At 46.9% G+C, this 28000-nt stretch overlaps 1 protein-coding gene across 1 annotated transcript in view; it reads left to right on the forward strand.

Moving 5' to 3' along the window:
- Nucleotides 1-28000, forward strand: part of NIBAN1 (niban apoptosis regulator 1) — a 123640-nt gene that overhangs the window by 74909 nt on the left and 20731 nt on the right. The window contains exon 6 of the mRNA XM_065409902.1: nucleotides 16567-16682. Coding sequence (XP_065265974.1) covers nucleotides 16567-16682 — 116 coding nt within the window. The remainder of the gene's footprint in view (nucleotides 1-16566; nucleotides 16683-28000) is intronic.

Below are 28000 nucleotides of genomic sequence, written 5' to 3' on the forward strand. Positions count from 1 at the left end.
TTTAAAAGCCCATGGTGTGTTTAAAGCCACAATCTAGGATTCTGTGTGTGGATAAAGACCAAGAATAAGACTGATTTAATCTTCCTGCTGTTTTTATTGCTCTGCAACATCAATTAGTTCAAAGCACATTAGGATTTGTTTTTGCTTTCCCTCTGACTTTCCTGGAGGGGTAGGTCTTTCATTCTGTAGGAGGTGTACTCCTTCTGAAAGGTCAAGACTATTAGCATGCATAAAACTCACATTGTGATTACATTCTGCCTACTTGACCCTAATATGTTGGCATTTATTCCTTCCGTCTTCAAACTATTACGAGGTATGGTGCACTGCCAAAAAACCTGCCATATTCCATCTGAGAGGTGGCTGTATTTCAGTGGCTGGTGAAATTATTCCCCTGTGTACATGGCTGGCTATATCCAGGCTAAAAATTCATAACTTTCAGTGGGAGCCATGTGCATGTCTGTAACTGGAATATAGCAGCTAGGTAGTAAAAACATTTTGAGATCCTTTGGGACGAAAGGCATTGTGTAAATGTAAGACTTTATTCTATAGGTATATAACATATTGGTGTTTTTACTCTGAAACACAAAGGCAGTGCTCCCAAGTGATGGGAGTAACTTGGAATCTCTCTAGGACAGTGAAGTCCAATAAATGCATGCTTTGCTGTTCTCTGCAGGAACTCGCATTACGAGGCTTCATTTGCTATAAATACAGCATGTTATTGCAGGGCTGTATCCTGTTTGGAAGTGACCTCATCGAGTTTCTGTTAGTGGTTAGTGGTCTTCTACCACATGATCTATGAATAATGTGATACTGTATTGCCATTAGAGAAACATCAGCATTGTATTATTGATGCTTCATGTATCCAAACCACTCTGCTTCATTACTGTTACATGTACTATATGCTGGGTAATAACATGAGAGCGAGAGAACTCAGTGTTTCTAAAACTAAACTCTTTATGAAGAGAAATATTAACAGAGATGTCAAGTATCAGGGGGTAGCCGTGTTAGTCTGTATCTACAAAAACAACAAGGAGTCTGGTGGCACCTTAAAGACTAACAGATTTATTTGGGCATAAGCTTTCGTGGGTAAAAACCTCACTTCTTCGGATGCAGATTAACAGAGATGCTGCAACTGCAACTAGTGTTGAAGCCATGTGCAAACAGACTGGCTTCCTGCTACTTCCTTAAAACTCTTTCCTCCTGCATATTGTGCTGCTCCTGCCAAGTTCCATACGGGTTGCTACATCTTTCCTTATAATAACTGTTGTTGTGTCTTTTGTGAAAGCATTTGCTGACTTGCCGGGGCCAGAGGTTACTAGTACGTAGCTCAGTGTAGGGACATGGTCTTTACCATAAGCCAGTTGCAGCCTGTTAGGCCTTACAGTCTATCAAGTATTAGTCCCTGAGCCAGTCTCCCACTTTTTGTTTGTGTTTTTGCAGGTGATCGGGGACTTGCTTCAACCCTGTTGCTGCCTTTATTCTTTTGGATGGTTGTCACAGCCTGGGGGGTGCAATCCAGACCAGTAATGTGTTGTGTCACCACTTGCCCAGCAACCCTGGGTGCCAAGTTACAATGCTTTGCTGCTGAAGCTCCCAGCTTGAGATGCTCCCAGCTAGCCTACAAGCATGTAGGTCACAACCTGAGTTACTCTGCTCCACTTCAGGTGCACATGTGCCTTTTGAGCCCTTGATCAGAGATTTTCAGTAGTGTCTGTTTGGCCTGTGCATGCACCCTGTGCCTCCTTGTGCCGGACATTGCGACTCTATATGGCTGAACAAGAGAACCTCCCTTAATTCCTTCTCAACCACCTCGGCTGAGATGGAGCCCTGGCATGTCTGCCTTGAACATGCCTGGACTTTTCTATTTTTCTATAGTGGTTAAGATAGCTAGCTTCAAATGCTGCCTCTCCTGCCAAGAGACTATACCTGTGAGCATGGCCACTCAAAGTGGGTCCATTGCCTGGGGGAGTCCCACATCTCCCAGAAGTGCAGTTTCTGCCTGGCCCTCAAGTCCAGGGCAAGGAAGAATAGGGAGATTAAACTCAGATTGTTGAAGATGAAATGCTTTGGTCAACTTCTGAGTCAGTGACCCTCTCCCCCATCCCCGTACATCTATCTCTGGATAGATCCAACGCTCCTTCAACTTCAGTGCAGTCTTCCCCTAAGAAAAGGAAGACTTTGGATGCTTCAGGAAAGGCTTCCAAAAAGAGAAGTATGGACTGGCACCTTAAGGAGCCAGCTCCAAAAAAGTCCAGGTCACCGTTGAGATTTACAGTCTCCAAAGCCTCAACCTTTTAACTTGTTACCGTTGAGTTGAAGGACTCCTCTGCTAGTACCGGTGGGGGCGCAAAGTCCTGGAGCTTTAAGTACCAGCAAAAAGGTCGAGCATAGGCATTTGGGACTGACGCTGTTGAGCTCAGCCCTGCTGTCGGTACCTGTGCATTCAGTCCAGCCATCGGTACCTATGCCTTCAGCACCCTTGGCACCAAGCAAGCAATGGTGCCAGACATCGATGATACTGTCAGCTTCTGCAACCATGTCCTCAGCTTTTGTGTCAGTACCAATCCTCTTCTTGGTACCATAAGAATTTAGATATACAAAAGACCTCTCAATAATGGATATAATGGAGTCCCCTCTCCTCATGGGTACCAAGCATCTCTCGATGCTGAGACCCTGTTCTCTGGGGTATGGGGAGCTCACCTCAGTGCCATCATGATTCAGGGTAGATGTACAACTCAGGAAACTAGTCTCTGCATCAATCTGTTGGAGCTCAGGGCTGTCAGGAACACTTGCCTTCATTACTACCTCTCATTCGGGCAAATCAATCAGGGTCATGATGGATAAGCTATCCTGCATGTTCTATATCAACAAGCAGGGAGAAGCAAGATCACCCTCCCTGTGTGCCGAAGTCATGAAACTATGGAACTGGTGCATAGCTCATCAGATCCAAATTTCAGCAGCTTACCTCCCAGGCATTCAGAACACCACAGCCGATGTCCTCAGCAGGCACTTCTCACAGGACTATGAATGGGAGCTAGACACTCAAATTCTCCACAGTATATTCCAAAGATTGGGACTGCCAGAGGTGGAGCTCTTTTCCACCTCCAGGAACAGGAAATGCTCTCTTTTCTGCTCAAAAGGGGGTCTGTGCCGCCACTCCTTGGTAGACATCTTTCTTCCAATGCCTCTGATACTAAGGGTGATGAACAAGATCAGACAGGACAGAGCCAAAGTTATCCTTATAGTGCCAGTCTGGCTGAGACAAGCCTGGTACCCTCACCTGCTTCACCTATTTATGCAACCTTAGCTCAAGCTCCCTATCATTCCCCATCTCCTGTCATGTGCTTCATCCCAACCTAGTGGTTATCCACCTAAGGGTTCCTCGATGATTCACAGGGTTAGAATCCTCCTGTTCTACAGAGGTACAACAGGTGTTACTGAATAGTAGAAAGAATCCACAATACTTACCTGAAGTGATTCTTCCACTGGTGTTGTCATTGCTGCCTCCTGCCTGATTTGATGCCATTTTCAGTCATCCTGGATTATTTGTTCGATTAGTTCAGTTCAGTTAGTTCAATTAAGGTCCATTTGGCTGCAATATCAGCCTTTCATCCTCCGGCAGAAGGATTCTTTATATATGCTCACCCAGTATTGTCTAGGTTTATTAAGGGTTTGGGGAATCTCTACCTGCAGATTAGATGCTCCACCCCAATCTGGGATCTCAATCTGGTACTCAATGAGACCTCCATTTAAACCAATGGCAACCTCTTCTCTGCTCTATATGTCTATGAAGATGGCCTTTGTAGTAGCCATAATGTTAGCCCATAGGTTCAGGGAGATTGGAGCCTTGATGGCAGATTCCCCACTTTATGGTATTCTACAAGGACAAGGTCTCTTTATGTCCCCACCCTAAATTCTTACCTAGAGTTTTATTGAAGTTCCACTATAATCAATCCATTAATCTACGAGTGTTTTTTTCCCTCCTAAGCCACAAACTTCTCTGCAGGGTTCTGTTTCCATACCCTGCCTGTTTGAAGGTGTTTGCTTTCTACTTAGATGAGACCAAGCAATTTAGAAAGTCACCTAGGCTGTTCATCTCCTTTGCAGATAGATCCAAGAGGTCCATGATCTCTGCTCTGAGACTATCAAGATAGATATCTGGGTGTTTTATTGCTTGTTACGATACTGCAGGCATTCATTCCCTCCAGAGGGTGATAGCACATTTGACCAGATCACAGGCAACATCTACGGTGTTACTTAAGAGTGTGCTAGTATCTGAGATATATGCATTGCCACTACATGGGCTTCAATATATACATTTTCTAAACATTACGCCCTGATCCCCATGCTGTCGAATCCAATTCAGCAGTTGGTTGTGCAGCTCTATCTTCAGTTCTGGACTCTGTCCCAAAGCTCCCTCCTCCATCTGGAGATACTGCTTGGAAGTCACCTGAAGTGGAGCACCCATAGGGACATGACTCAAAGAAGAAGGGGTTACTCACTTTGTGCAGCAACTGCAGTTCTTTGAGATGTGTCCTCCTATGGGTGCACCACTACCTGCCATTCTTCCCCTTTGCTTTAGACTGTTCCCTAGGGAACATTTGGGTAGAAAAGAAAATGAGTGTGGTTCACCCATACATCCCTATATAGTCTTGGTGTCCAGTAAGAGGAGGCATAAGGCACATACACAGGCCAAACGGACACAACTAACTGAAAATCTCCAATCAGGGTCTCAAGATGCAGATGCGCATCTGAAGTGGAGCACCCATAGGAACACACATCTTGAAGAACTGTAGTTACTGCATAAAGTGAGTAATTCCTTCCCTTCAAATGCAGCATTGAATTGGTTTATAGTAAAAATAAAACAAATTTATTAACAAAAGGACATAGGATAAGTGATGCCAAGAAAAAGGAATAAAGTTAGAAAGGGTTACAAGCAAATAAAAGGGAAAACATGCATCTAAAAGTCTAAAACTTAACCTAGCAAGGTACAGGCTTTGTTCAAGATAGTTTTGCTCACCAACCTTCCTTCTTTCCAGACATGACTGACTTTCCCTAAGTCAGGACCTTCCACAGAAGTACAAGATGCTGGCTTCCCTTGTCTTCGTAGGGGAAAGAACTTCACCTAAGCAGGTTTCTCATCTATATTCAGTTCCCAAGGATTTAATCCCACCCCCTCTTTGTTGTAGGACCCATCTTTCTCAGCTTGCAAGAGCTCTGTTCCCTTGTGTCTGTCTAGTGATGGATGTCAAAGATGGCTTCTGTCTTTGCTTATACCTTGCAAAGTTCATTGACTTTGTTTGACGAGGCAGGATGATCTCATACTGTTTTTCCCTTTCTGTGGGCTTCCCATCCCCCTGTACGTAAATGGGGCTTCCATTGTTTTGATTCCATCATGCTTAATTTACACAGGAGACAGGTAAATAGCTGTGATGTTTAATCCTCTCTGAGAGAGTCCTGCTTTCCCTTTGTTTGGACACAGACTGTAAAGCCTAATATCAATGAGTATCCGTAATTCTTTATAAAGTTCTAATACGGACATTTTACTATTCTATTAATCACCAGTGTGTCAGAGGTTTTCATAAAACACCTCATGCCCCCGCCGCCGAAGACCCAGCACTTCAGTGGTGGGTCCCGGGGCGGAAGGACCCCCCGCCACCGAATTGCAGCCGAAGACCCGGAGCGGAAGAAGCTCGCCCCTGGAGCGAGTGAAGGACCCTGCTCCAGGGGGCCCTGAAAAACTCTCGTGGGGGCCCCTGCGGGGCCTGGGGCAAATTGCCCCACTTGCCCCCCCCCCCCGGGCGGCCCTGATGGTTCCAGTTCATATGATCCAGTGGAGAAAGTCTCTTGGTCCCTTTCTCATAGTCGAAGAACAATGTCACTCCTGCTCACGCCTCCTGGTACTATTGGTGGCCGGTGATGTGTTCGATGTAGATGTTCCTGGACCATCGGATGGTGTCTGAGACCATGAGGCGCCGCATGAGCCGTGCGTAGCATCGACCGAACCTGCAGGTCCGCGGCACACACTTGTTGCAGGGGTCCCAGGCGCCCAAGGTTCCGACGATCAGGGCGTCCATCTGCACCTCGTAGCCCTTCGCTCTCAGGGTGTCTGCCACGGGGGCGTACTTTTCCAGCTTACGAGCTCAGGCTTCGTGAAATGCCGGGGTCCTGTTCTCAAAGGAGACCGCGATGTCGACGAGGATGATCTTTTTCTGGGCCTTGTCGGTGACGACGATGTCAAGTCATAGCTGGCTGTCAGTACCGGGGATGGCGCAGTTCACGGAGATCTCCCCCAGGCGTGGTGTGATGGCTTTCACCAGGTGGTTCTGGATGGCGTTGTGGCGCAGCTGCCAGGCTCTGGAGTGGGGTTTGCAGCTGCACAGGACATGGGGCAGGGTCTCGTTGGAGTAGCTGCACTTCCTGCAACGCTTGTCTCGGTTCCTGTGGCGGACGGCTCCGTTGAGCGGGACGCAGTTGAGCCGGGCACGGTGGATGAACCGCCAGTCGGCAAAACGGGTGAAGCCGCCCCCGGCGGGGAAGTGGTTGCTGGCGTCCCACTTGCTGGTCAACTCAAAGGCTTTACCCTGGTCCGGTTTACGCTTTAGGGTTTCCACATACAGCGAGTGGACGGCAGCCTTCAGGGTCCTCTCCAGCAAGCCCCTAGCACTCGGGATGACGATGGTGTTGTCGTCGGACCTGATCTGCGGCACCTGGACTCCAGCTCCTGGCACTCCTCACACCACTCCCAGTGGCAGCCTATGCACTTCCTCAGGCGACGTGTGGCGTTGCGAGTGCGGGACCACAGTGTATTACATGACTCCTTTTAGATACAGATTATAACCATAGTGAGGTGGGTGTAATGAGCATTTCAGGCCTGACGAGTTGTAGACACAGAGTAGTGAACCACTAATGGGCCTTTGTGTCACAATGGTGTCCTGTTGATGCTCTGTATTGTTCATATACCTTGTTTCTTCTGACTCTCTTACATCAGGCAAGCTGAGGGCAGAAGCTCTATGTTCTCCTGGTCCTGGCCTTGGCCCCACATGTTTAGCCGTCCCGTGGCCTGGGCCCCATGTGTGCCAGCTGTCTGCATCTACTCCGCAGTTGTCTTTGGTTTTGTCTCCACCACTGTCCTGAGTCTGTAGCTGCCTTGCCTGACCTGTGTCCTACTGCAGCTTGGACTGTTGCCTTTTGCCATTGCTTTATGCGGCGATTTGATGATTGGACCCAAACATGCTCACCTGTGTGTAGTGGCCTTAGGTCGTTGACTCCTTTATAGTAGGCAGTCTGCCTAGCTTAATGGTCTCTTAATTGCCAATCATCCATGCACTAGGCTGAAGCAGACTACCCCCACGGGAAGCAAAGTCTTGGACTCCTACCTATTCTCAGGCATGTCACCTAACTTCTCTGGGCCTGTTTCCCTGTCAGTTAAACTTTTTAAAAAAAACTTTCCTTAGAGATTTAGCTAACATTTGTAAAGCACTTTGAGATCCTCAAGCAAAAAGTACTAGAAGTGTAAAGTCTGTATTAATTTTAATTATAATGTTTATTTATTTAATTAATTAATATATTCTATTATAATTATATTATATTATATTATATTTATTAAACTTCTATTGTAAGGAAGGGCAACCTGGGAGGTCTTTCTTTTCCATATTGGAGAATAGCATTTACAGTATTGCAAAAGAAATGATCTGTTTGTTTTGATGAATGACATGTTCAGTTTTCACACATCCCAAAGTATCCTGAATACAGTGCTTGGCTAGCTGTACAGTTTAGAAAAGTAATGGTGCTTCCAAAGGGCATGAGTCAGTGAGTGTCAGCACTGCAGAATGAATGAAGATCCAAAACAAAGCCACGAAGCTTTTTAGTCTCAGTAGACGAAACTGCCTAATATATTTTGATAGGTGGAAATATATTGCTATCTGGTTATCACATTTAATCAAAGTCCTGGCAAGAGCCGAGGAAACACTTCTAGTCCCTTAGGAGTTTCACTCACCTCCCCAAACATAGGTTTTTCCATGCAACTGCATACAAGTACAGAATGAAGAGTGAGTTCTGCTGATTGAGAACTTAGTTGTTGCCATTGCATTTGTTAAATTGCCAAAAATTCATTGGCTTTCTTCAAACTCCTACTCGCATTGCTGTGTTGTCTTATAACCAGGTTAACGGTTCTTTTGTTGGTGCAATGACTTAGCCTAGAATGGCCTTATATTCATACTAATCACTCAGAAAGACACTGTCAGGTACTTTAAACTGGATATAGAATTATTCACTTGTTCTAAACTGTGGTGTAGTGTTAGGTGGTGTAAAATAGGAGCCACACTTTGTTTCAGAGATGGCTGCATTTCTGTAATTCCTGTTTAAGAAAACCAGCATCTAAGCAAATCAAAACACCAATGCTTGTCTGAGCAGTCTGCCTCTGAACAATAGTCACAGAACCAAAACTGTGAGCATATAATCTGTTACAATACACACATAAATAGAAGCAGTTTGAACTGAATTGTTATGACACCTACAGGGACCTGATTTTTAGACATACTGAGTATCCCCATTTTCAACTAAAGTCAGTGGGAGCTATGGATGGGTACTTATCACCTCTCATAGTCAAGCCCATGGGGTGCTCAGAAAAGTTTGTCAGTATTTTGACTAGTATCTGTGTACCCCTACATTTACAATGGAGTACCAAAGGATTCAGCCATGCAGTTCCCAATATTAATGGGTGTCCTCTGGCTAATCCCCCGTGTACTATTTTGACGAATTTAGGGTTGAGTTTATGAATCTCTCTTCAGAGTTCTCAGAGGGATTTACATTGGAAGCTCGTTCTGTTCACCAGATACAAGATTCATTGCACACACCTATCTGATGCTTTGAATGAACTCAAAAATGCCTTTGTGAGACATGCAAATTTCAGGAGAAATGTGAGGTGTCATATTACTTACAGATGGCTTTCCATCCCTTGAAAAGGAGCTTTGTAGCAGAGAATGTACTAATGAATTGCTTTCAGGTTAAGTTTATAAAAGGAAAGTACCATTAGCAAGCACTCCCATCTGCAATGGCTACTAAGAATCAGGGCTTGTCTATACTAGGAAATTTACTGAAATTGCTATTATGGATTAATTATTCTGAAATAATTATTTCAGTATAGGCCTCAATGTGGACACTTATTCTGCAATAAAAGGGCTTCCCCAACCCTCCTTTTAGCTTAATCTGTAATAAAAGGACACTATATTAATCATTCTAGAATTGCTATTTTGGTTAATTTCCAAGTGTAGAAAAATCCTTAGTCAGGTTTGAAGTATCTGTCTAGATACTTATATGACCCTAATCACCAGAGTATCTGAGTACATCACAGTGATTAATGAATTTATCTTCCCAGCACCACTGTGAAATATGGAAGTATTAATATAGTGCCCATCTATAAAAAGGGAAATAAGGACAACCTGGGGAATTACACACTAGTCAGCTTAATTCAGTACCTGGAAAAATAATGGAGCAAATAATTAAGCAATCAATTTGCAAATACCTAGAAGATAATAGGGTGATAAGTAACAGTCAGCATAGATTTGTCAAGAACAAATCAACCTACTAGCTTTCTTTGACAGGATAACAAGCTTTGAGGATAGGGGGAAGCAGTAGATGTGGAATATCTTGACTTTAGTAAGACTTTTGATACTGTCTTGCATGACTTTCTCATAAACAAACTAGGAAAATACAACAGTAGATTGAGCTACTATAAAGGGGTGGGCAAACTTTTTGACCTGAGGGCCACATCGGGGTTCTGAAACGGTATGGAGGGCCGGGTAGGGAAGGCTGTGCCTCCCCAAACAGCCTGGCCCCCACCCCCTATCCGCCCCCTCCCACTTCCCGCCCCCTGACTGGCCCCTCAGAACCCCGACCCATCCAATCCCTCCTGCTTCTTGTCCCCTGACCGTCCCTCCCGGGATCTCCCACCCCTAACCACCCCCCCAGGAGCCCACCCCTTATCCAACCCCCCCTGCTCCCTGTCCCCTGACTGCCCCGACCCCTATCCACATTCCCGCCCCCGACAGGCACCCCGGGACTCCCATGCCTATTCAACCGCCCCCTGCTCCCTATCCCCTGACTGCCCCCAGGACCCGCTGCCCCTTATCCAGCCCCCCCGCTCCCCACCCCCTTGCCGGTCAGAACAGCAGGACTGACAGCCGTGCCACCTGGCCGGAGCCAGCCACGCCGCCGTGCTGCCCAGCAGGAGCTCGCAGCCTCGCCGCCCAGAACGCTGGCAGCATGACGAGCTGAGGCTACAGGGGAGAGGGGACAGTAGGGGAGGGGCCGGGGGCTAGCCTCCCCGGCCAGGAGCTCAAGTGCCGGGCAGGATGGTCCTGCAGGCTGGATGTGGCCCACGGGCTGTAGTTTGCCCACATCTGTACTATAAGGTGTGCGCATAACTGGTTGGAAAACCATTCCCAGAGAGTAGTTATTACTGGTTCACAGTCAAGCTGGAAGGGTATATTGAGTGGGGTCACGCAGGAATCAGTTCTGGGTCCAGTTCTGTTCAATATCTTCATCAGTGATTTAGATAATGGCATAGAGAGTACACTTACAAAGTTTGAAGAGATACTACGCGGGGAGGGGTTGCAAGTGCTTTGGATGATAGGATTAAAATTCAAAATGATCTGGACAAACTGGAGAAATGGTCTGAAGTAAATAGGATCAAGTTCAATAAGGACAAATGCAAAGTACTCTCCTTAGGAAGGAACAATCAGTGGCACACATTCAAAATGGGAAATGACTACATAAGAAGGAGTACTGCAGAAAGGGATCTGGGGGTCATAGTTAAGGCTATGTTCTAGTCACAAGTATTTTTAGTAAAAGTCATGGACAGGTCACGGGCAATAAAAAAAATTCACGACCCATGATCTGTCCATGACTTTTACTATATACCCCTAACTAAAACTTGAGCTGGGGGGCCGCGGGTGCTCTGGGGGAGTGGGCCGGAGGCACCGCAGATGCTGGGGGGGAGGGAGGTGACAGCACGCAGCCTGGGACCCCCGCTGGTGGTGATGGGTGCGGGCAGTGGCACACAGCCCGGGACCCATGCTTGGGGGGGTGGGGGGGTCCGGGACCCCTGCTGTTGCTGGGGAGGGTTGGCGGGGCTGGCAGGCTCCCTACCTGGCTCCGACCAGCAGGTCCCTGCAGCTTCTAGGGGGAGGGGCAGCCAGGGGGGCTCTGCGCATTGCTCCCACCACAAGTGCTGGCTCCACATCTCCCATTGGCCGGGAACTGCAGCCAGTGGGAGCTGCAGGGGTGGTGCCTGCGGGTGCAGGGGTGGTGCCTGCAGGTGCAGGCAGCACACGGCGCTTCCTGGCCTCTCCACCTAGGAGCTGCAGGGACCTGCCAATGGGAGCCGGGGAGCCCCCTTCCCCTGAGGTAAGCACTGCCCTGCTCCCAACCCCCTGCCCCAGCCCTGAGCCTCCTCCCACACACCCAAACTGCTGCTGCTGCTGGCCTAGGGGCTGCCTGGCTTAGGTAGCCCCTGAGCCAGCACTGGCCACTGCAGAAGTCATGGAAAGTCACGGAATCCATGACTTCCGTGACAGACACGCAGCCTTAGTCATAGTGGATCACAAGCTAAATGTGAGTTGACAGTGTAACACTGTTGCAAAAAAAGCAAACATCATTCTGGGCTGTAATAGCAGGAGTGTTGTAAGCAAGACACAAGAAGTAATTCTTCCGCTCTCCTCTGGGCAGATTAAGCCTCAACTGGAGTATTGTGTACAGTTCTGGGTGCCACATTTCAGGAAAAGTGTGGACAAATTAGAGATAGTCCAGAGAAGACCTATGAGGGAAGATTGCAAAAATTAGATTTGTTTAGTCTGGAGAAGAGAAGACTGAGGGGGGACAGGGTAACAGTTTTCAAGTACATAAAAGGTTGTTACAAGGAGGAGGGAGAAAAATCATTCCCCTTAACCTCTGAGGATAGGAGAAGAAGCAATGGGCTTAATTTGCAGCAAGAACGGTTTAGGTTGGACATTAGGAAAAACTTCCTGTCAGGATGGTTAAGCACTGGAACAAATTGCCTAGGGAGGTTGTGGAATCTCCATCATTGGGGATTTTTAAGAACAGGTTAGACAAACACCCATCAGGGATGGTCTAGATAATATTTAGTCCTGCCGTGGATGCAGGGGACTGGAGTAGATGACCTCTCTTGGTCCCTTCCAGTCCTACGATTCTATGATATTTGCAGCTATCTAGCCTAAGCACTCTTGCCCACAGACAAGTGCATGAGCATGGGTCCCTTACTGAAATCATGGGAGTCACACAGTGCAGCTCCTTCTGGGCTTGACCACACCTCAAAGGTTCTCAGACAATGCCCCCTTTTCTGACAGTACCCGGGACCTGTGTGCCTCACTCTGACTGAATTTTGCACAGTACAGCACACACAAGTCCTGGTTCCCCAGTGCCTTTCACTTTGAGCAGTCACTCACATCTATTCAAAGTGAATGTAAAACTGCACTGAATCAGAATGGTAGAGGTTGCACACAATCTGCACAGGTGTAAATGACTGCATGAAGTGCAAGGCCCTGGAGAATCAAGCCCAAAAGGTGCATAATAGCACTGCCTTTCCCTGTACTCTATGCAGCTTTTCATAGGGCTGGTGCAATTGCATTCTACTCCTCTACTGCCTAGTACACAAAGGACAGCATGATTGGGACAGTATTGTACTTGTTGCTTTATATATGTTTCCCGATTGAATTGTTATTTTCCCTCTCAACCATCCCACCTTCCTCTTTTTCACTGGGGTCAGAGAGACCTCTGGACAGAGAGTATAAATTCTCTTGTTAAGTTAGGAAATGACAACTCTAAATTCTAGAGAGCAGAGTCCCATCACCACTAGCCTGTTGTCACATCTGCACCATCCAAGTACCATCCCTTCGGCTCATCCCTTTTTCCCTTTTGGTTGGAAATGACCACAGCTGTTAAAAATGAAAACATGTGAGTCAGAATCCCAGCGTCGCAACAATTACAGTTCTGACTTCTTCTAGCCAAATCCATCTAAAATACAAGCAGCACAGTCTGGCCCCCTTGTGGTCAAAATGATTAATTTTTATACTAAAAAAAGCTTGTAGGCCTGACACGTCCTTAATTTTTCAGCCAACAAAATAGAATTAATTGTATGAAATGTATTGTTACCCTACAGTTTTAATATCTTGGTATGTAAGCTGTGACAACAATTTTTATAAGCCAAGGTTGTGGAAACAGAGAAATGGTTGGAATCCTGACTGGGACAGTGTTAAAGTTCATGTAGTTAGTTGCAGTCATGATTAGTGAATTATATAGAGGCTTGCACAGGTCTGGGGAAACCTGGGGTCTATTACCATTTCTGATACTAACCCACTGTATGACCTTGGCCATGTTGCTTGACCTTTCTGGGCCCCAGACTAAGGGTACGTCCAGACTACCCGCCGAATCGGCGGGTAGTGATCTATCGGGGATCAATATATCGCGTCTCGTCTAGACGCGATATATCGATCCCCGAACGCGCTCCCGTCGAGTCCGGAACTCCACCAGGGCGAGCGGCGGTAGTGGAGTCGACGGGGGAGCTGCGGCTGTCGATCCCGCGCTGTGAGGACCCGAGGTAAGTCAAAATAAGATACGCAACTTCAGCTACGGGAATAGCGTAGCTGAAGTCGACGTATCTTACATCGACTCCCCCCCGCAGTGTAGACCAGCCCTAATTGTAAAATAGGGATAATACTTCCCTACTATCTCTTAGTGGTATTGTGAGGCTTTACTAATTAGAGCCAAAGCATGCAGAACTTACCCATCTGCAACTCCTGTTACTTTCAGTGAACGGTTTGAATGAATAAAGTATGCAGAATTGGGCCATTAGTGCTCAATCCTCTGCCCCAGTTCTGGTACATGGCAAGGGCTACCCTTAAGGGACAGCCAAGGAGTCCCCCTGCTGCAGGGGAACCATTAGGTTGTACAATGTTGGCACAGCTGGTTCTATACTCTCTGCTCCCCATCTTGGTGTAGGGGACAGAGAGCTGGCATTTCAGATGTGGGCACAGAGCAGCATGCCCCACCAGATTTGCTGCTGATGATGTAATTTAGAGCAGCTTAGGGCTGTTCTTCATTATGCCAGGGGCTGTTTCAGGCTGTATATGACTCAGGTGCACAGATGTGGAAAGGTGGCTTAAACACTTTCCCCACACCCTCTCCTCAGTTTTGCTGAGTGTAAACTTAACAGTTGTAAAGGTCTTTGCTCTTCCATAGTGGCTTTGATACAAGATCGCAACGTATTGTTATTATTTATAATGCAGTAATGGCAAGATTCATGGCCCTGTTGTGCTAGGCACTGTGCAGACATGACTGTGTATTACTATAAGGGGACCCCAGATGGTTCAGAGTTCATGTTTAGTTTAGATTGGCATCCAAAAACTTAGCTGTCTGTCTGAACCTCATTGTCTGTGTAGTGGTCCATGGCCGTCTCTCCCTGTCAGTCTCGGAAGGAGGCCATGCTCCCTCACAACAGTGTGCAAAACAGGGCTAGAAATAGCGTGAGAACAGTCTCGTCATAGCAGATCAGCACTTTCATTCTCCAACCTTGGAAGAAAATGAGGAGAAGTAATGGGAAATGTTAACCAAATGTTTTCAACACTCAAAAATAGTCCCATTCCAGTTCTGGGCAGTCTTCTCCAAACTGGTTAGGTTATTCCCATGATTAAGATGCACCAACAGGGGAAAAGAGTTTGTCTCCTGGAGTGGCCTTAACCCAGAGACACTTCAGGGTCTATAAGGACCTTTGCTGTGAATCTACTGATTTTGGGGACCCTTTAAGTGTCATAGCTTAACTCTGGTTTCATTTTTAAAAAATCCTTAGGTTGTCTCTATTTCTTTTTTTCCAAGCTCATTTGTATGAGCTATGTGGTCTGCCATTGGTGCATGTGCAGAGCCCCCACTAATCCATAGAAGTTTCCTACACAGATGAAAAGCAGCATACATTCATATGAGAGATTTTACAGACAAGACTCATGTATTCATTCCCTGGCCTTCCTCATAAATCTCATTTATAAATATTGTCTTAAAACAACACGAGCAAAACTAATTTCAGTGGAATAAACATTCTTCCCCTTCCTCTTATTCACATCTCTTGTCCCCCACCCCTATGTGCACATTAGGATTAGAACTATTTATGCTGAAAGTATCCTGTCTTGAAAAGGGGGAACTAAGTAATGCAGCTTCATAATCTCCTCAAGATGGTAATCCTCACAGAAGTGGTACTTATCCATTGAGAAGGCCACAGCTCTTCTGGTTCTCAAAGAATCTTGGCAAAGTGCTGTCTTAGGCCCAGACCCCTATCCAAGGACACAGCTCAAGCAGTTGGACTGTACTATGGGATTTCTCCAGGGCTAGAGAAGGTGTAATGTTTCCCATAGGTCCTGGAGAAAATACATCCACTAAATGGCTGCTACTCCAGTGAGAGAGCTGCACTATTTGTATCTCCCATGTGAAGGGAACAGCCAATGGACCTAAGTAACTGATGTATTCATGACAGAACAGTCCATTGCAGCTATCTTGAAAGTGGTTTGTGGGATTGGACAGAGAGCAGAGAAAATAGCATGTGATGTAACTTGCACTCTGTGACTGATCATCTACAGTTTACAAAGAGCAAATACTCCAAACCAGTGGTTCTCAACCTTGTCCATACCACAGCCCCCTTTTGTGCACTAAAACCTCCCCGGGACTCCTTCTCATGTAGCAACAGATGGAAGCCAGCGTGGCCGTGAACTGCAGGTCTAAGCAATAGTGGCAATGGATAGTTACCTGACAGGATATGTCTGTATAAAGTGTTCAGCAAATAATCTTGAATAATAGACTGTTTTTATAGAACTAGTCTTTGCAGGTAAAACATGAAAAAAGGAGATGCTTAATTATTTAATTTGCCCATTTCTTCATTATGATACATATAGAAAAAATTATCTTGACAAACTCCTAACTACTCTGCCTAGGATAAAAGGTATGTTAAAGTTAGCATGTGTTAGCTAGCATAATGAAGAGTGTAATGTTAGCAGGCAAGAGCTAATATGTGCTAACACACTTAAAAAGTCTAGTGTAGACAAGGCACACTGCTCTCAAAATGTGTTAAGATGGTTGTTAGTCTTAACACGCATGAATAGCTTGTGTACACTAGACTTTTTAAGCAGGTTAGCATACAAGAGCTAATATGTGCTAACATTACACTCTTCATTATGCTAGCTAACACATGCTAACTTTAACATACCTTTTATCCTAGGCAGAGTAGTTAGGAGTTTGTCAAGGTAATTTTTTCTATATGTATCATAACGAAGAAATGGGTAAATTAAATAATTAAGGACTAGACTTTTTAAGTGTGTTAGCATGCAAGAGCTAACATCACACCTCTAAATTCTAGTCTAGACAAGGCCTGAAAGGAGATTGTGCCAAAGCATTCAGAAATTAGAGCTTGAGTAGAAATATATAAAATTAAATCAGAAAAGATCTTTAAAAACACTCAGCACTCGTTTACCAGTCAATTAACTTTGTTATTTCTTTTTTCTTTAGATTTTCTCAAGCAGACCACGTTTGACACGCAGGCATTTTTAGAAGCCGTCCAGTTCTTCCGTCAGGAGAAAGGCCACTATGGGTCTTGGGAAATGATAACTGGCAATGAAATTCAGGTACAATAGAATCTCCCTTTCTTTGTCCATGGTGGCTTTTGAGGATGGTGGAGGTAGTGAGAAAATGAAAGTTGTTTGAAGGTAACCTTGAGTAAAAAAAAAAAATCTCATTTATATCTGTAAACAGACACAAAGCATGTACACCGAATTTATTCAATGGTCTATGCAGTGAATTTCCACTGCAAGTGAAAATAGTTTGCAATGTAGTTACAAAATGAGAGCCCAATCCTGCTAATGCCAGTCAATGAGCATGGGCCCCAATCCTGCAAAGACTTATGCTGGTGTTTTAACTTCATGCACTGAGCAATCCCACAGGACCACTTGCTGTGCTTATAGTTGAGCACCTGTGTAAGTCTTTGCAAGATCTGGGGAACATAGTGCTTACTGTTGTGAGAAGTTTCACTGAAGTCAGTGGGATTAAGTAGTAAACAACCTACTCATTGGCTATGTCTACACTTACAGTGGCTGATGTACACTGCACATCACCCTAGCACAGGTGTAAATAGCTGTGTAGCTAGTGAGGCACTGCTTTGGCAAGTAAAGACATCAAGTCAGACCCCTACACTGCTCTCTACAGCTGTATATACACCCTACTCAGCTCTTTACTTGCCCGAGCTGTGCCTCTCACACATGCACTGCTATTTTTAGAAGTGTAGGATCTTGCTGCTGGAACCTTTCCCCTCCAGCAGCAGAGCCTTTCCCCGCTGCCTCCTTCCTGCCAGAGCCTTTCCCCGCTGTGTGTAGCTACACACCGCAGTGTGGACGCAGCCTGCTTTTCACTGCTGTATGTAGCTAGGTGAACTCTACATGCTGCCACCAGTGTAACAAGGCCTGTAACAAGTGTTTGCAGGATTGGGCTCTACAATGTTTCTGTCCCTTCCCATTGTAATGATTTTGCAGGTAAAATACCTTCTTTTCCCTGTTGGTACTGACTACATTAATAACTGCACTAGTTTCCAATTGCTTTCTGTCTAGTGCCTCCAGATCCCGCTGCAGAGGTTCATGCTGTCACACAATATATTTTATGGTTTTGAAATTTTTTAAATGTGCTATCTAGATTGCAGGAAATGAAATATTATCTGGCTAATTAAAAATTCCCCAGGGAGATACCTACTAGGAGGTTTTCAGTTGCTATTGCTCAGTGAAACTTGAATTGCACCTGTTTCTTTCCATACCGTAAGGTGGGTGTTTTCAAAATGGGTGATTTACCATGAGGGGGAGCAGTTTGCAAGCTGGTAACAACTTCTCCAGCTGGGCCATTAGGAGGTGTTTGAAAAGAGGCTTAGATATAGAATATAAAAAACAGTGCAACAGTAGAGTGAAGTACCACAGTAGCCAATAGTAATACTTCGGCTTGGAAGTATTAGATTTTTATCGTAAATGTCAATTTCACTGTACAATGAAAAAATATTTCCAGCAATAAGAATCAAAATTTACAGACAGGCAAGGTAAGAAACATACTGCTTGAAAACCTAGAGTTTGATTTAAGGATATTTACTTTGTTTATTCTGATGTGTGATGTTGACAATTTGTGCTCTAACAGTTATATAGCTTCAGCTTTTTGAATCTCAACATGTACTCATTAAATAATGTGACAAAGTTCCTCCTCTACCTTGGTGGGTCTTGCACTTATTGGCGGATTTGCTAGCTTCACAGATTCACCCTGTGGGTCAGGAAACAGTCCAGAGACCTTCCCCTCTGGTATAAGCTATAGTCCAGGACAATTCCTCCTGTGTTTGATCAGGAGTTGGGAGGTATGGGAGGAACCCGGGCCCACCCTCTACTCCAGGTTCCAGCCCAGGGCCCTGTGGACTGCAGCTGTTTAGAGTGCCTCCTGGTACAGTTGCACAACACCTACAACTCCCTGGGCTACTTCCCCATGGCCTCCTCCCAACACCTTCTTTGTCCTCACCACCGGACCTTCCTCCTGATGTCTGATAACGCTTGTACTTCTCAGTCCTCCAGCAGTACGCCTACTCACGCTCAGCTTCTTGCACACCTCTTGCTCCCAGTTCCTCTCCTCTGGCTCCCCCTGGCTTGAGAGGGGGGCCTTAATTAGAGTCAGGTGCTTAACTGCCTCACCTGACTCTTAGCAGGTTAATTGGAGTCAGGTGGTCTATTAGCCTGGAGCACCCCTGCTCTGGTCACTCAGGGAACAGAAAACTACTTATCCAGTGGCCAGTATATCTCCCTTCTGCTACTCTGCTGTTCCCAACTGGTCTGGGTCTGTCACAATAATTATTGTCCAAATCCCACCTCCATAGTTTCTCACAATTGTGAAAAATTAAATAGATAAGAAAATGCTGAAAAATAAATGTTGTCAAAAAATTTGTACAAAACCAAACTCTGCCAAGCCTAGTAATACTGTAATCATAAAAAAAAATTGTTGTGAAAGATATACAATTTTAATTTTGAAATGAGGATAAGAAAAAACATTTTACTCATTTATGCAGCTTAAATCTGTTGAGCAATAAAGGATATTTGGGGGAAAACAAGCTTATGTTTACAGCCTTAATGAGCTACTCTCACCCTCCACATCTTCCCCAGCTCTCCACCTATCATCCAAAACCTTTGTTTTGGTTCTGAGCATAGCGCCAGCTCCCACTGGGCTTGCCATAGCCCTAGCTCAGTAAAACTACTGGTGGGCCAAATCCTGATATCCTTTACTCAGGAAAAGATGCCATTGTCAACAGTGGCAGTAAATACGGACTGCAGGGTTTGACTGGTTCCAAAACTTTCTATAGGCCTTTGCATCTCATTGTCTGCAATTTTATATTAAAAATGCTTTAATGTAAAATCCAGGGAGTAGAGAGAGCACCTGTATTTCCAAATTATAGTGACAAATGGCTAGCCTAAGAATCAAAAGCCTAAAATAAATTTTAGGTCTACTACTTGGTGCCAGCCACCCCTCTCCATGGCAAAGTATGCACAGAAGAGCAAGGGTTGGAACAAGCCCTGAAAACAACAGAAGTAGGGAGCATCAGTTTAGAAACATGGTGAGCTTCCCAGGAGCCTGCAGAAGCTCTGCCACAAGAACCTACTGCATCTTGGGTATTGCAAGTTCCAGGGAAGAGATGAAGGTGAGGATCTGCCACTTTACACATTGTGTTCCCCTCTGGGCAGAAATTCACATGGAAGGCATCATTGTCGTCCCCTTTCCAAAATGTGCACTGGATGTGGGATCGGAACCTAGGGCTCAGGTTTAACACCACTGCCATTCTACTGGTGGGGAGGGGAGCCTAGAGAACAGCACAGAGGAGCAGGCCCACCTCCAGGATGCGTAAGGTTGGTGTCAGATTTCCGCAAGACTCCTTAGCCTCTGGGGCTTGAAAACCTTTTCCTTGCCCCACTGCAATGCTCCAACCCCCAACGAGAGAATGGAACACCAGCTACCTGAAACTCTTGGAGAATCTCTTTAGTATGCTTTTCCCCTCCTTCAGGAAGGAGCTTTTAGTCTTGGGTGGATAAACTAGTAGATGCTGCAGTTACTGTGACAAATGGTGAAACAGAGCATTGCATAGCAACAACCACAGTGGAACAAGCCCAATGCGCTGCCTCATACAGCACTTAAAATGGATGGCTAAATTTAGGCTCCTAAGTCCATACTTGGACATCTAAAATAAATGGCTTAGAACACTGGTGTGAGTTGCATAACTCCAATGAGTTCACTGGCATTATTCCAGATATATTTCAGTATAACGAAGGGTATGTCTACACTACGAAATTAGGTCGAATTTATAGAAGCCGGTTTTATAGAAATCGGTTGTATACAGCCGATTGTGTGTGTCCCCACATAAAATGCTCTAAGTGCTCTAGTCGGCGGACCGCGTCCACAGTACCGAGGCTAGTGTCGACTTCCGGAGCATTGCACTATGGGTAGCTATCCCACAGTTCCCGCAGTCTCCGCCGCCCATTGGAATTCTGGGTTGAGATCCCAATGCCTGAATGATGCAAAACAGTGTTGCGGGGGGTTCTGGGTACATGTCGTCAGGCCCCTCCCCCTCCGTCAGAGCAACGGCAGACAATAGATTCGCGCCTTTTTACCTGGGTTACCTGTGCAGACAACATACCACGGCAAGCATGGAGCCCGCTCAGCTCAGCGTCACCATATGTCATCTGGGTGCCGGCAGACGTGGGACTGCATTGCTACACGGCAGCAGCAGCTAACTGCCTTTTGGCGGTAGACGGTGCAGCATGACTGGTAGCCGTAGGGCTGCATTGCACCAGCCCCTTGCCTTTTGGTAGAAGATGGTATATTACGATTGGTATCCGTCGTCATCGTACTGCAGTGGCTGTTGATCATGGGCACCTGGGCAGACATGCTCAGTCCTATTGAACTGTCTTGACGATGATGGCTATCAGTCGTAGTATGCTATTTTCTGCCAAGCGCCCAGTATTTTCTGCTAAGCATCCAGAAGAGGCCGAGGGCGATCTGGGTGCTGGCAGACGTGGGGCTGGCAGACGTGGGGCTGCATTGCTACACAGCAGCAGCCCCTTGCCTTTTGGTAGAAGATGGTATATTACGACTGGTATCCATCGTCATCATACTGCAGTGGCTATCAGTCATGCTGCACCGTCGGCTGCCAGCTTAAGATGTAAAAAATAGATTTGTTCTATATTCATTAGCTTCCCCCTCCCTCCGTGAAATCAACGGCCTGCTAAACCCAGGGTTTTGAGTTCAATCTTTGTGGGGGGTCATTCTGTGTGACAGTTGTTTGTGTTTCTCCCTGATGCACAGCCACCTTTGTTGATTTTAATTCCCTGTACCTGTACGCCATGTCGTCACTCGCCCCTCCCTCCCTCCCTCCCTCCTTCCCCTGGTCCGTCAGATACTAGTTTTGCGCCTTTTTTCAGACCAGGCGCCATAGCTAGCACTGGGATCATGGAGCCCGCTCAGATCACCGCGGCAATTATGAGCACTATGAACACCACGCGCATTGTCCTGGAGTATATGCAGAGCCAGGACATGCCAAAGCAAAACCAGGACCAGCCGAGGAGGCGATTGCAGCGCGGCGATGAGAGTGATGAGGAAATTGACATGGACATAGACCTCTCACAAGGCACAGGCCCCAGCAATGTGGAAATCATGGTGTTCCTGGGGCAGGTTCATGCCGTGGAACGCCGATTCTGGGCCCGGGAAACAAGCACAGACTGGTGGGACCGCATCGTGCTGCAGGTGTGGGACGATTCCCAGTGGCTGCGAAACTTTCGCATGCGTAAGGGCACTTTCATGGAACTTTGTGACTTGCTTTCCCCTGCCCTGAAGCGCCAGAATACCAGGATGAGAGCAGCCCTCACAGTTGAGAAGCAAGTGGCGATAGCCCTGTGGAAGCTTGCAACGCCAGACAGCTACCGGTCAGTCGGGAATCAATTTGGAGTGGGCAAATCTACTGTGGGGGCTGCTGTGATCCAAGTTGCCAGGGCAATGAAAGACCTGGTGATATCAAGGGTAGTGACTCTGGGAAACGTGCAGGCCATAGTGGATGGCTTTGCTGCAATGGGATTCCCAAACTGTGGTGGGGCCATAGACGGAACCCATATCCCTATCTTGGCACCGGAGCACCAAGCCACCGAGTACATAAACCGCAAGGGGTACTTTTCAATGCTGCTGCAAGCCCTGGTGGATCACAGGGGACGTTTCACCAACATCAACGTGGGATGGCCGGGAAAGGTACATGATGCTCGCGTCTTCAGGCACTCTGCTCTGTTTTGAAAGCTGGAGGAAGGGACTTTCTTCCCGGACCAGAAAATAACCGTTGGGGATGTTGAAATGCCTATCGTGATCCTTGGGGACCCAGCCTACCCCTTAATGCCATGGCTCATGAAGCCGTACACAGGCAGCCTGGACAGGAGTCAGGACCTGTTCAACTACAGGCTGAGCAAGTGCCGAATGGTGGCGGAATGTGCATTTGGACGTTTAAAAGCGCGCTGGCGCAGCTTACTGACTCGCTCAGACCTTAGCGAAAAGAATATCCCCATTGTTATTGCTGCTTGCTGTGCGCTCCACAATATCTGTGAGAGTAAGGGGGAGACATTTATGGTGGGGTGGGAGGTTGAGGCAAATCGCCTGGCCGCTGATTACGCGCAGCCAGACACCAGGGCGGTTAGAGGAGCACAGCAGGGCGTGGTGCGCATCAGAGAAGCTTTGAAAACGAGTTTTGTGACTGGCCAGGCTACGGTGTGAAACTTCTGTTTGTTTCTCCTTGATGAACCCTCCGCCCCCCTCCCCCCGGTTCACTCTACTTCCCTGTAAGCCAACCACCCCCCCCTTCCCTCCCCCCTTCGAGCACCGCTTGCAGAGGCAATAAAGTCATTGTTACTTCACATTCATGCATTCTTTATTAATTCATCACACAACTAGGGGGATAATTGCAAAGGTAGCCCGGGATGGGTGGGGGAGGAGGGAAGGAAAAGGACACACTGCAGTTTAAAACTTTAACTCTTATTGAAGGCCAGCCTTCTGATGCTAGGGCAATCATCTGGGGTGGAGTGACTGGGTGGCCGGAGGCCCCCCCACCGTGTTCTTGGGCGTCTGGGTGAGGAGGCTATGGAACTTGGGGAGGAGGGCTGTTGGTTACACAGGGGCTGTAGCGGCGGTCTCTGCTCCTGCTGCCTTTCCTGCAGCTCAACCATACGCTGGAGCATATCAGTTTGATGCTCCAGCAGCCGGAGCATCGACTCTTGCCTTCTGTCTGCAAGCTGACGCCACCTATCATCTTCAGCCCGCAACTTGCTCTGTTCATCCCGCGATTCAGCACGCCACCTCTCCTCTCGTTCATATTGTGCTTTTCTGTAATCAGTCATTGACTGCCTCCACGCATTCTGCTGTGCTCTGTCAGCGTGGGAGGACATCTGGAGCTCTGTGAACATGTCATCCCGCGTCCTCCGTTTTCTCTTTCTAATCTTCACTAGCCTCTGTGAAGGAGAAACATTTGCAGCTGGTGGAGGAGAAGGGAGAGGTGGTTAAAAAAGACACATTTTAGAGAACAATGGGTACACTCTTTCACGTTAAATTTTGCTGTTCACATTACACAGCACATGTGCTTTCGTTACAAGGTCGCATTTTTTCCTCTTATATTGAGGGCCTGCCGGTTTGGTGTGAGAGATCACTCACGCAGTGCTAGGCCACAGATTTTGGCTTGCAGGCAGCCATGGTAAGACAGAGTCTTTTGGCTTTTTTAACCTTCTTAACGTGGGAATGGTTTCAAACAGTAGCGCTCTCATTTCCCATACCATACGTTGGGTTGGCCATTTAAAATGGGTTTGCAATGTAAAAGGAGGGGCTGCGGTTTCAGGGTTAACATGCAGCACAAACCCCGACTAACTCCCCTCCCCCCCACACCCAATTCTCTGGGATGATCACTTCACCCCTCCCCCCCACCGCGTGGCTAACAGCGGGGAATATTTCTGTTCAGCAGAGCAGGAAGGGGCACCTCTGAATGTCCCCTTAATAAAATCGCCCCATTTCAACCAGGTGACCGTGAATGATATCACTCTCCTGAGGATAACAAAGAGCGATAAGGAATGGATGTTGTCTGCATGCCAGCAAACACCGGGACCATACGCTGCCATGCTTTGTTATGCAATGATTCCAGACTACGTGCTACTGGCCTGGCGTGGTAAAGTGTCGTACCATGGCGGACGGGATAAGGCAGCCCTCCCCAGAAACCTTTTGCAAAGGCTTTGGGAGTACATCCAGGAGAGTTTTCTGGAGATGTCCCTGGAGGATTTCCGCTCCATCCCCATACACGTTAACAGACTTTTCCAGTAGCTGTACTGGCCGCGATTGCCAGGGCAAATTAATCATTAATCATTAAACACGCTTGCTTTTAAACCATGTGTAATATTTACAAAGGTACACTCACCAGAGGTCCCCTGTGTGCCCTCAGGGGATGGGAGCACGCCTTGGGTGAGTTCGGGGGTTACTGGTTCCAGGTCCAGGATGATAAACATATCCTGGCTGTTGGGGAAACCGGTTTCTCCGCTTCCTTGCTGCTGTGAGCTATCTACATTATCTCCATCCTCATCTTCCTCGTACCCCGAACCCGCTTCCCTGTGTGTTTCTCCAGTGAGGGAGTCATAGCACACGGTTGGGGTAGTGGTGGCTGCACCCCCTAGAATGGCATGCAGCTCCGCGTAGAAGCGGCATGTTTGCGGCTCTGCCCCGGACCGTCCGTTTGCTTCTCTGGCTTTGTGGTAGGCTTGCCTTAGCTCCTTAATTTTCACGTGGCACTGCTGTGCGTCCCTGTTATGGCCTCTGTCCTTCATGGCCTTGGAGACCTTTTCTAATATTTTGCCATTTCGTTTACTGCTTCGGAGTTCAGCTAGCACTGATTCATCTCCCCATATGGCGAGCAGATCCCGTACCTCCCGTTCTGTCCATGCTGGAGCTCTTTTGCGATCCTGGGACTCCATCACGGTTACCTGTGCTGATGAGCTCTGTGTGGTCACCTGTGCTCTCCACGCTGAGCAAACAGGAAATGAAATTCAAACGTTCGCGGGGCTTTTCCTGTCTACCTGGCCAGTGCATCTGAGTTGAGAGTGCTGTCCAGAGCGGTCACAATGAAGCACTGTGGGATAGCTCCCGGAGGCCAATAACGTCGAATTCCGTCCACACTACCCCAATTCCGACCCCCTAAGGCCGATTTTATCGCTAATCCCCTCGTCGGAGGTGGAGTAAAGAAACCGGTTTAAAGGGCCCTTTAAGTCGAAAGAAAGGGCTTCGTCGTGTGAACGTGTCCAGGCTTAATTCGACTTAACGCTGCTAAAGTCGACCTAAACACGTAGTGTAGACCAGGCCTAAGAGAATCTGCCCCCTGATTACCGGTACTTTTCCCCCCTAGAAATGCTGAGCTTTCAACAGCTCTCATTGACTTTAATGCCAGCTGCTGGGTGTTCATCACCCTTGAAAATCATGCCACTCATAGGGAAATGCAGGGGTCCATTGAGGAATTTGTGATTCAGGGTTTTATCCTCACTAACCAGAATAATTCTGATAGGCTGCCGTGGAAGATGTGGAAACGGGATGAAAATATACAAGAAGGGCGTAAATTCTTAGAGTATTTCTCAGAGACCCCATGCTCCCCCCACCCCCCCAACATCCTGTAAAAACTCCAGGAGGGTTGAAAATATTTACTGGAGCTCTTCTCCAGACAACACCCCAAATTTAAGCCCTGTGTATAACCATTATCTACTCATGCTTTGGTGTCAGGAGTCAAGATTCCCTGATATCAACTAATAGGAAATCCCTTAGCATCAAGGAACCCCCATCCTGCCCACAAAAGGGTTAAGAGGACAGTATTCTCTGACAGGTTTGAAAAGTTTGTTTTGAGTCATGAAACTGTTACAATGTTAGTTTCGTTATCTTTTTCTACTCATAACCCATATATCCCAAGAGAACCTTCATCAGAGGACTTCATTACTAAGATGATAATGTAACTATTCTGAATACTAGAAGTACTGTATAGTGTGTTCTCAAAGTAAGTGCTTTGACCAAGTATAATAATTGTTTTAGGCAAATATCCAAGCTAGGTGAATGGTTTAGAACAGTCAGACTACAAGTTTGTTGCTATTTAAAAAACAAAAAACTGCAGAATGCTAGTTAATACGTTCGTTGACATCCTGATTACTTGTTATGACACACAGTATTGCCAGTATTGATCGAAGCTGTCCTTAACTTTCCTGTTCTGCTTAGGTATTGCAACACATATACATAGGCTTGGAAGAAATAGATTTTTATCAGTAAATGTTATGTGACAAAGTCAGGCCAGACAGCTGCAGGAGGGTCTGGGAAAACAGGTATGTTAGCCCTAAAATGCTAAAGGCCCTTTTTCCTATAAGCTGGGAAGGGGTTACTTCAGGTCAATTAGTGACACCTGAGTCCAAAGGCTGCCTGAAACCTGTTAAAATCTCTCTCCTGGTGAGAATGGGGGGAGAGAGACAAACTGCTGCAATGCTGGAGGCAGCAGGGAGATAGATTTCTCTAGTGTGAGAGACTGTTCTCCTCCCTATAGGGGAGACATCCTGTAGCAAGGTCAAGCACTCACCACTGTGGCACCTCCTGCTGGTCATCTTGGGAATTAGCTCTCCAGCATACAGAGTGCCTCCTACTGGCCAGTGTCTGGCCTGGTGCCCCCCCCCCATGTCCCTCCTGGACCCCAGTACCCCTTTACCCTGGGGTTCTGTCCCCCAGCAGTCCCCACACTCTGGATCTCCCCTCCCAGGGAAACCCCAACCCCCTATCCCCACCTTGCCTCAGTGGCTACTGCCAGTCATCATCTAGCCCCCTTTCCCTGGGGCAGACTGCAATCAATAATGGCCACTCATCATTGGCAAAGCGATAGGACCTGCCGCTTTTGCCTATCCCTGGGCTGCCCCTCTGCAGCCCCAGTACCTTTGTAGGCCTTAACCAAGGCATCAGCTTGGGGAGTTGCCAGGCTGGAGCTCCCCAGCTCCTTTACCCTTCCCCTGCACTGCTCAGCCTCAGGTACCCTTGCTCCTTCAGGCAGCTAGATCCTTCTCTCTCCAAAGAGAGAGACTACTTTTTACCCCAGAGCCATTCTTATACTGGCCCACCCGGGCCCTGATTGGCTGCCTCAAATCTGCCCACGATTGGCTCCCCCATGGCAGCCCTTTCCCAGGGCTGTTTTAACCCCTTCAGGGTCAGAGCGGGGTGACTGCTCTGCTACACACCCAAAATCCAGTGCCTGTTTAGGGGAAGGACTGATAACCTGGGGCCAGCGTCAGGACAACACCTGCCCCAGTGAGGGGGCCAGGGAAAGGTATTCCCCTTTTGTTTTGGTGTGTTATAGACTTTTTCCCTTTGTTTGGCAGAGGAGCACTCCTCAGGTCTGTCCTGAGGCCTACTGGGAAGGCTCTGAGAAACAAACCCTGAAGAGGGAAGATAGACATGTTCCAGAATTGGGGACTGATTTACCCCAGGCCCTGTCCCTGCCAGAGGAGGGAGTGCTAAGTCTGGCGAGGCAGAAGGGGAGCCTTGCCACAGTTTATAAATATTGATTTCTCTGTATGTGCACAAACTGACAAAAAAATACTGCCATCGATGATCATCAAAATTTACAGATAGGCAAAGTAAGAAAAATGCTGTTTGAGAGCTTACTAGAGTTTGAATTAAGGATATTTACTGTGTTTTGACATGATGTTGACAATTTGTGTTTTAAAAGTTATAAGTTAAAACTTTTTAATCACAGCATTTTCTGTTATTAAATAATTGTCTGACCCTCCTCCCATAATTAGCTGCAACTGTGAAAATTTAAGTAGATTAAAAATTAAAAATGCTTAAACATACCCATAATTTT

The sequence above is a fragment of the Emys orbicularis genome, chromosome 8 (genome assembly GCF_028017835.1).
Source record: "Emys orbicularis isolate rEmyOrb1 chromosome 8, rEmyOrb1.hap1, whole genome shotgun sequence".
Lineage (NCBI taxonomy): Eukaryota > Metazoa > Chordata > Testudines > Emydidae > Emys > Emys orbicularis.